Here is a 10,000-nt window from a genome sequence, read left to right as displayed (position 1 = left end):
TACATACTATTCTTTATTATTTGTAATATTTATTGTTGTTTGTACGTACGGTGGTGAAGTTGTCTCTGTCTCTGTCTACTGGTATGAAGGTTGTAAATGGACCAACGCCCGAAAAAGTCTCTACAACCCTCTGTAATACATACACACACACATACACTCTGTAAGGGGCGTGCGTGCGTGCGTGCGTGCGTGCGTGCGTGCGTGCGTGCGTGCGTGCGTGCGTGCGTGCGTGCGTGCGTGCGTGCGTGCGTGCGTGCGTGCGTGCGGTCTCTCACCGTTAGCATATGACGGAAGACAGCGTTTTCTGGACGACCAGATATTTCCTGCAGACAATTCGACAGACAGACAGACAGACAGACAGACAGACAGACTAACAGTTACTTACATAGTAACATGTGTAATATGTCAAATCGACCAGCTTCGTCAGGAATAGCGTGCTTGTATTTTTCTAAATAGTGTATATTCATGTATAGTAGTTAGTAGTTACCATTCTAGTTGAAGTCCTACAATCTTTTCCGTCTGGGATCAGTCGTGGTGAACAGGTACAGTTGACCTGACCCTGTTGTACATTCACACACCTGGCAAACTTACCACAACCTCCATTATCCTACACGCAAGCACGCACGCATGCACACACGCGCACACGCGCACACACACACACACACACACACACACACACACACACACACACACACACACACACACACACACACACAGTGAAGATACCGTTGCTGTCGGGAAGAAACATCAGATCTCCAAGTAGCAGATCTACAAGCTCATAGGTCGCATCGCAACTCGTTCAATTGAGCTTGTGAATATGTTTTTTTTCTTTTTTGCATTTTTACCTCCGCTCACAATGACAATATTATGATATAGCAGTGGGAAAAGTGTACAGCATTCTCTTAATGAACAGCAGTCAAACACTCACAATGCTGCACAGGTTGATGGGGAAACAGAACGTTCCCCTTCCAGAGAAACCAGGCAGACAAGAACAGGCTGTCTGGAACAGTCAGAAACATACAGTCAGAAAAACACAGTGAATAAAACACAGAACAGGTGAGGTATGTCACACTTGTCACAGTGTTTCTTTGTGTTACAGGAAGTTAACAGACAGTATAACTTACTGTATTAGGTCCAGTTCTAATACATGCTGCTACACGTGGATTGCAACCACCATTGTTAACCAGACAACCGTCAGTCTCTGTAAACACAACACACAGTATTGAAATGTTTTTGTGTTAACAAGACTTATAGGCAAAATGATAACTGGGCTGTTATAGTGAGCCTCTCATACACGCACGCATGCACACAATGTTGGAGGGAGATATACTGTATGGGCCCACATGGTGTGCTCCATTACTGTAACTACTTATAGGCAAAGTCATGGGAGGACTGCAGTGTTAACGTTAGGTCGTCAGGGTCAGGGGGTCAGAGTTCAGGCTCATGCATACTCATCTTTTCGGTGGTTAGTGAAAACAGTTAGATGTGTTGGGGTGAGCGGTGAGTCGCTTATCACCACAGCGTCTGACGTCATGTTGTACAATAGTTTTCCCATGCAGGTGGTCACCTTATCACCTAAAAGTATGTATGTGTGGGCTTTAGGGTTAGGGGTTCAGGGTCAGGGCCAGGGGTCAGGTTTAGGGTCAGGGGTCAGGTTTAGGGTCAGGGTCAGGGGTCAGGGCCAGGGGTCAGGTTTAGGGTCAGGGCCAGGGGTCAGGTTTAGGGTCAGGGCCAGGGGTCAGGGGTCAGGTTCAGGGCCAGGGGTCAGGTTTAGGGTCAGGGCCAGGGGTCAGGGGTCAGGTTCAGGGCCAGGGGTCAGGTTTAGGGTCAGGGCTCAGGTTTAGGGTCAGGGGTCAGGTTCAGGGCCAGGGGTCAGGTTTAGGGTCAGGGCCAGGGGTCAGGTACCTTGGCAGTCGACTCCATCTCCAGTGTATCCCTCCTTACAGGAACATGTCCGCTCTCCTGCAGAGACCTTGGTACACACAGCAACCTGGGAACAGCCTCCGTTAGAGATGGAACACAAATCCATCTCTGGACGGACGGACGGACAGACAGACAGAGATGTGACAGACAGAGATGTGACAGACAGAGATGTGACAGACAGACAGACAGACAGACAGACAGACAGACAGACAGACAGACAGACAGAATTGTGTGTAAAATTGTGCATATTTGGACACACCTGAGTGAGGACAGCAGCAAACAGTTTTTTTTTACCACAATAGAACACGATTGACTAAGAAGAAACGAGAAGAAAGTCATTTTGTTACGTTATATTGAACTCTCACATTTACACTGATTTATTTATACACACACAGCGAAGCTAATCGTTTTATTGTTTTAAGCGTCCACAATTCCCACATTCACACGCCAAAGGTGGCAAGCAACCCTGTTGGGCTACCCCCCCCCCCCCCCCCCCCCCTCCGCCCCCAAAAGTGTGTTGGTGTGCTTGTCTGTGTTTCCCGGACCTAATAGTGTGTGTGTGTGTGTGTGTGTGTGTGTGTGTGTGTGTGTGTGTGTGTGTGTGTGTGTGTGTGTGTGTGTGTGTGTGTGTGTGTGTGTGTGTGTGTGTAGGTAGTAGATGCTCTTATGCTCTGTCTTGATAGATAGGCTCATCATTATATCACAGAAATGGTGTTTGTGTGTGAGAAAGGGGGAGAGAGAGAGAGTGGGTTAACTTTTGTGCATCTGTAAGTGAAAGAATATAATAGTAAGCGTGAGGGTGTTTGTGTGTGTGGTTTCTCACTGAACATGCTAGCATTTCAGGATAAAAAAATCACTCCCGTGTGAAGTGAGTGGTGCAACTCCGTGTGGGGGTTCTACTGTACTGTCACTGTACTGTCACAGCTGGTGTGTGTGACTGTGTGTGTGTATGTGTATGTGTGTGTGTGTGTGTGTGTGTGTGTGTGTGTGTGTGTGTGTGTGTGTGTGTGTGCGGGTGTGCGTGAGTGCGTGTATGTGTACATAAGTCCGTTTGTGTGTGTTTGTGTGGCGCGCCTACTGTACCTTTGCAGTGGGTTCCGTTGCCTTGGTAGCCAGCCACACACACACAGATACCCAACGCCGACATTGGCCCTGTGATACAACTGGACGGACAGGATAGGTCAGTCAATCGTCCAATCGATCAATCAATTGATTATACGATCAAGTCATTTGACTTACTTGGCGTTCTCGTCACACACACCCCCACATGCGTCATCTTTGATCTCTAAGAGACAGACAGACAGACAGACAGACAGACAGACAGACAGACAGACAGACAGACAGACAGACAGACAGACAGACAGACAGACAGAAAGACAGATTAAATTCTCCGGAATTATATCTGCAAACAATAAGCATGTACTGTAGGATGTATTAGTATAATAATAGGAATACTAATATGGATGCGTGCGTGCGTTGCCTTACCTATGGTACAGTTGACTCCCTTCCATCCTTTGTAACAAACACATCTTCCACTTCCTGTTAACCCATCATCACACTTCCCCTGACCACATACACACTCTGACACACGCACACACACACACACACACACACACACACACACACACACACACACACACACACACACACACACACACACACAGAAACAGGTTTTGAGTGAGTGAGTAAGTACGTGAAATTGTAAATGTAATTTTTTGTCGACTAAAACTATGATTAAAATGTTTCATCAACTACCTTTTTTCACTGAGGAGAACTGAATATAAACAAAATAAAAACTGATGACTAAAACGTCTAAGACTAAATATAATTGACAATTTCGTCAACAAATAAAACCTAGACTAAAACGTTGGGGACGGACTAGTGGAGAAGTAAACATCTGGGTTTCTGAGGCTAGTGGAGAAGAGATCCAGTAGAACTAAAAGATGAGTCTTTTTATGCTTGGTTGCATAAAAAGACCGCCATATTGGATTCTTGGATGGCTCGGTTAAAAAAGTTAAAGAGTTGACCCAAAGGAAGGTTCATGACAAATGTCACGCTTGTATCACCAAGCGAACAACCGTTCCAATGATCTGCTATATTGCACGAATTTTGTGTGCGTGTGTACATCTGTAATCCACGTAACTCGAGAACTCAAATTCGACACACATGTTCCACACACCCACAGGGAGTGCAGTGCCCGGTCTCGAGTCGGCCGCACCCATGGTTGTCCAGAACCGCCACAAAAGGCCCTTTTTATTTGGCGGCCATCTTGAAAAATGACCGCCATATTGGATTTTTCGTTGGCTCGGTTAAAAAAGTTAAAGAGGTGACCCAGAGGCATGTTCATGCCAAATTTCACGCTTGTATCACCAAGTGAAAGATCGTTCCTATTATCTGCTAAAAGTATGACAAAATGAAATAAAAATGTTGCTGTCAAAATGCTACACCGTTTCCACCACTGATTGCGAACGCAGTGAGCACTAACTATGAGACCCTGCAGATCATGTCTGTGTGTGTGTCCGTCTGTGTGTCTGTCCCGCTGTGACACCACCCGCCCGCCACCAGAGGGTGTAGCTGTAGCACACACACACACACACACACACACACACACACACACACACACACACACACACACACACAAACAACCACACACACAGTAGAAAACTTAAAAAAATTACTAACTAAAAAGGAAAAAAAAGTATGTAATTTATTCTAATTGTTGTTATTGCAATTTACGAGCTGCGTTCGCTTCCCGCGTTAGCGCGTCTTACTTGTAATACAATAATGTAATGGTTGTTTTACTAGCGGTACAGTTGGTTCCATATCTCCCAGGTTCACAGCCTTCACACGCGCTGCCATGGAAACCCTCCAAACAACGACACTCTCCGTTGCCTAGGTGACCGTCCTGACACTGTCCGTGATTGGAGCAGGGACTGTCCTGGTCGCCGGGACACTTGTAACACTCGTGGCCGTAGTAACCACTGCAACAGGACATGTCCTGCAATAGCAATTTACAATTTAGGCATTCAGCAGACGCACTTAATCCAGAGTGATTCACAATAGCGAGGACAACACAAGGTAATACATCAAATGCATAGAAATGTGTCTGTGTCCATAATAAAACATTTGGCATTGGCAACTACGACTCGAGTGTGCGGATATAAATGGTTTATTATTAGTGTTTATCCCGTTGGCTGGCACCTCACAAGGACCGGTGTGCTGTGCACCTTTTGATAACTGTAATGTAACACTATATCTGTTATTGATAGTGACGTACGTCTGTGATGTAGACACATTTTACTGTAATGTAACACTATATCTGTTATTGATAGTGACGTACGTCTGTAATGTAACACTATATCTGTTATTGATAGTGACGTACGTCTGTAATGTAACACTATATCTGTTATTGATAGTGACATACGTCTGTGATGTAGACACATTTTACTGTAATGTAACACTATATCTGTTATTGATAGTGACGTACGTCTGTGATGTAGACACATTTTACTGTAATGTAACACTATATCTGTTATTGATAGTGACGTACATCTGTGATGTAGACACATTTTACTGTAATGTAACACTATATCTGTTATTGATAGTGACATACGTCTGTGATGTAGACACATTTTACTGTAATGTAACACTATATCTGTTATTGATAGTGACGTACGTCTGTGATGTAGACACATTTTACTGTAATGTAACACTATATCTGTTACTGATAGTGACGTACGTCTGTAATGTAGACACATTTTACTGTAATGTAACACTATATCTGTTATTGATAGTGACGTACGTCTGTGATGTAGACACATTTTACTGTAATGTAACACTATATCTGTTATTGATAGTGACGTACGTCTGTGATGTAGACACATTTTACTGTAATGTAACACTATATCTGTTATTGATAGTGACGTACGTCTGTAATGTAGACACATTTTACTGTAATGTAACACTATATCTGTTATTGATAGTGACGTACGTCTGTGATGTAGACACATTTTACTCGACATCCATCGACTAACTTCCTCTTTGTTCCAACTCTCTTCCTGTATTCACAGTTAGGCTTCATTTTGGCTGGAAAAGTACTCCGGACCTGCAATAGATACCAGCATTAATATATACTGTACATGTACTGTATATATGTGTATCTACAATAGATATCTATCTATCCTTGTAGTTTTTCATAAAATAAAAACTAGAACTAAACCAGCAAACCCACTTTAAGAACTAACCAAAACTGAAATACAAATTGAAAGCAAAAAGTCAAAATGAATCATATAAAACTAATACAAAATGAATAACTCTGGTGTGTGCATGTGTGCGTGCATGTGTGCGTGCATGTGTGCATGCATGTGTGTCATACTGGTTTCAAGAAGCTGAAGACACAGCGAGGAAGTCCTTCACAATCTGTACATTCACCCTGACAGACAGACAGACAGACAGACAGACAGACAGACAGACAGACAGACAGACAGACAGACAGACAGACAGACAGACAGACAGACAGACAGACAGACAGACAGACAGACAGACAGACAGACAGACAGACAGACAGATTAGATGGAAATATATACACAAAGTCATTTCATTGATTAAATGGAAATTTCACTTTCCCAATATTTTTTTTTAAGTTTCTTGATTCAGTATTTAGATACTTCCTATACAAACCCATCTAATGCAGGGGCTCTCAATCTTTTGGGCTGGCGGCCCCCAAAAAATATCTCCATACTCACATTGATCTGAAGGGAAACAGGTCTACTGCAGTGGTTCTTGCGGATTCTGAGGACCTGATTGAGCACCATGAGGGCAGCGGGAGGATCCATGGTCTGCACAAAGCCTCCGTCCAAAGGCACGTCATTCACCATGGTCTGGAGGAGAGGAATATACTCTAAATGCATTTCGGTAAGCTTTGAACCAAAGGGCTGCTTTGACTTTATTACAGCATTTCAAACAGCTAAGCCGACTTCTCCATGCTTACTCTCCCTCTGTTAGCGAATCTGTACTTGTGTAACTATTTGTGATTGGCTCTTATCTTTGGGCCATACCCTTATATGAACATTTAGTATAGCATCTCTTAGACCTGACTATAAGAACTGTCTGATTGGTGCTGCCCGGCCGGAGGGGCTGCCAGAACAGCTGTTATTCTTCTTACATAAATTGTCAACCTAAATTGGCACCAAAGTATAGCATGTCACAATTGTCACATGCTATACTTCGGATATTCATATTTTACAATATAACATTTACTATAAATCAGGGGTCTTTGAAGCTCTCTCTCTCTATGGGTCTGGGTGTACAGTACCTGGTTAAGGTGAGACGTAGTGGTACAGTACCTGGTTAAGGTGAGACGTAGTGGTACAGTACCTGGTTAAGGTGAGACGTAGTGGTACAGTACCTGGTTAAGGTGAGACGTAGTGGTACAGTACCTGGTTAAGGTGAGACGTAGTGGTACAGTACCTGGTTGTGCTGGTTAAGGTGGAACTGGACTTGGTAGTTGGGGCCTAGCAGGGTGCTTTTCAGAAGTCCGTCTGTCACATGGTCTGGGAACAGCATTTCTTCTGGGATGATGTGATATTCAAACTCATCTAGAGTCTGAAAGAGAAACACAGCTGGTTCATCCATCCATCTAGGCATCCATCTAGGCATCCATCCACCCGTCCATCCACCTGTCCGTCCGTCCATCCATCCACACATTACCCCAGTTCGGTTGGCAGTATGGAGTATGAAACAGTGTTGATTTTGACATTTCGTTTTAGTCATATTTTAGTCATTTGAAATGTTTTAGTTTTTGTCTATTTTTAGTTGACTAAAAATACCATAAGTTTAGTTGACAAAAATGTATTTTGGCCGGCCGTAACTGAAATGCCTGATTCATACTCAGCTGTGTGCTAAAAATAGCAGATCTACAAGCTCATTAATTTTGTAGATCGACTATTTTCGGAGAGTGAAACCCAAATACATGAAGCATAAAATGACTCGTTCTACTGGATCTCTTCTTGACGAAATTCTCAGTATATTTAGTCTTAGTTTTAGTCATCATCGCTTACCCCCCCCCCCCCCCAGTTAGAATGTTTCATCCATTAGGACCTACCTAGCCTGACCTAAGCAGAGACATTTCTGGTCTAGAGGGGCGGGTCGCGCCTCAGAAATGCGCGCACCCTGATTGGATCTCATCGATCTGTCCGTCACCCCCAGCCCCTCCTCTCCCCCCTAGTGCAGCGCTACGTCACATCATTTAGAGCGACGCCCACCCGGAAGGGTTGACTCCCACTTTTAGACTGGTTCAGCCCACGGCTTTTTCCAGGCTTTCATCTTTCGCGCAGACGAAATGAAAGCCTGGGTATCGAGGCTAGGACCTACCAGTCGGGTGGAGTTAGTCTTTCCCAGGTAGTCTCTGACTGCATCGTCGGTGGGCAGTAGGATGGTGTTGGAGTGCGTGTCCAACTCTTCTGACAGGTTGAAGAGCTAACACACACAAACACACACACACACACACACACACACGCATGCACGCACGGACGGACAAATAGTTTAGCCATGGCAGCTATAGGGGTTCCATGACACAAGTCCATGTGCCTCAGAATACGCAGATACTATTTGGAATTTATCAATATCACTTCAGTTTAACCACTTAAACCCTCTAGTAAGACAAACCAACAAACCTCCTTGCCACAAATAGACGATCTACAAGCTTACAACATGTCACAACGTGGCGCATTGTAACCTTATAGATTGGATATTGTACGAAGTACAAGGTTATGTCGTAATGGAAACTGATATTCTCTCTAGTTTTCCTCGTGAGTCGTGATACATACTGTATCTTAGGAGGTAAGATTTATATAGTTACGTACCGTAATATGACATACTGTAAATGTAATATGAGGTTCTAAAGTTTAAACAGACAGGTCTTACCAGCGCATGATCTCTAAACAGGGAGAAGTTGGACGTGGAGTTTAGAAACTCCATCAGGGAGTGGGGGTCAGGGGGGAGGTCTGAGATGGGCGGGAACAGAAACTGACCACAGACAGACAGACAGACAGACAGACAGACAGACAGACAGACAGACAGACAGACAGACAGACAGACAGACAGACAGACAGACAGACAGACAGACAGACAGACAGACAGACAGACAGACAGACAGACAGTGGACAATTGATTTCAAAATACTACTGTTGGTCTATAAAGCTTTACATGGTTTGGGTCCAAAATACATTACACCTCTCAGGTCACCTCTGTCCCTAGAATCAAAACTAGATGTGGAGAAGCAGCATTGCGTTGTTATGCACGGCACCACTTGTAGCTCTTTTAAGTAACGAGTCAACGACTAAAAACCTTTCTGTTTGTCTCTGCCTTCTATCTTGTTTTGTCTTCTCTCTTCGGCACTGTAATTTTACATTTCAATTGTTACTTGATTTGTTTTCATTGCATCCTAAATATGTATTTTTTTATAATGTGTGTTCCTTTGCTTGATGTATTATGTAAACTAAAGCACATTGAATTTCCTCGCTTATCGTATCTTATCTCTGCTGTTATGATACATTATGTTAAGTGTCAGACCTGGTCTATAATGTGAAGGTATCCATTGATAGCAGGCAGGTTAGAGCGGATGATAGAGACATTCCCAATCTTCAGCACCTGAAACAAACACAGTGGATATCACAGCTACGCCTATAGGGTTTTACTTAATTGTCACACAAATAATTGCGATTAAACATGGGAACATATATGAATAAAAATAGCATTTCTGTTTGCCTTATAGGCTTTGTAAAAAAAAAAAAAAACTATTGCACAGGGCAGATATGACAAATAAATATATAAAGAAATGACTGACGTTGTTTATTAAATGTATATTTAAGGGTTAGGTGCATCGTGAGCTTCTTTAGATTATTATTATTGGAGATTATCATTTTTTGTTTATATTTAGAGTTATCTGCATGTCAGATTGAGAACCACTGTGTTACCCCGGTGTCATTGCTAACTGTCCAGCGTGTAGGTGTGGTGGTGTTACCCCGGTGTCATTGCTAACTGTCCAGCGTGTAGGTGTGGTGGTGTTACCCCGGTG

General features: G+C 43.5%; 1 protein-coding gene across 1 annotated transcript in view; it reads right to left on the bottom strand.

Annotated features, from left to right (window-relative positions):
* Positions 1–10,000, bottom strand: part of stab1 (stabilin 1) — a 61,711-nt gene that overhangs the window by 27,264 nt on the left and 24,447 nt on the right. The window contains exons 30-47 of the mRNA XM_083770422.1: positions 9,994–10,000; positions 9,496–9,573; positions 8,848–8,949; positions 8,296–8,400; positions 7,393–7,527; positions 6,669–6,803; positions 6,299–6,355; positions 5,915–6,028; positions 4,726–4,921; positions 3,409–3,504; positions 3,163–3,208; positions 3,007–3,086; positions 1,906–2,031; positions 1,125–1,201; positions 929–1,000; positions 488–607; positions 276–323; positions 50–130 (exon numbers count right to left, since the gene is read on the bottom strand). The exon at positions 9,994–10,000 is cut by the window's right edge and continues 105 nt beyond it. Of these exons, the coding sequence (XP_083626548.1) occupies positions 50–130; positions 276–323; positions 488–607; positions 929–1,000; positions 1,125–1,201; positions 1,906–2,031; positions 3,007–3,086; positions 3,163–3,208; positions 3,409–3,504; positions 4,726–4,921; positions 5,915–6,028; positions 6,299–6,355; positions 6,669–6,803; positions 7,393–7,527; positions 8,296–8,400; positions 8,848–8,949; positions 9,496–9,573; positions 9,994–10,000 (1,675 nt within the window). The remainder of the gene's footprint in view (positions 1–49; positions 131–275; positions 324–487; positions 608–928; positions 1,001–1,124; positions 1,202–1,905; positions 2,032–3,006; positions 3,087–3,162; positions 3,209–3,408; positions 3,505–4,725; positions 4,922–5,914; positions 6,029–6,298; positions 6,356–6,668; positions 6,804–7,392; positions 7,528–8,295; positions 8,401–8,847; positions 8,950–9,495; positions 9,574–9,993) is intronic.

Source organism: Protomyctophum parallelum, assembly GCF_964188405.1.
Source record: "Protomyctophum parallelum genome assembly, chromosome: 8".
Lineage (NCBI taxonomy): Eukaryota > Metazoa > Chordata > Actinopteri > Myctophiformes > Myctophidae > Protomyctophum > Protomyctophum parallelum.
The sequence above is the reverse complement of the archived record's forward strand: the minus strand, read 5'-3'. Positions and strand labels throughout refer to the sequence as shown.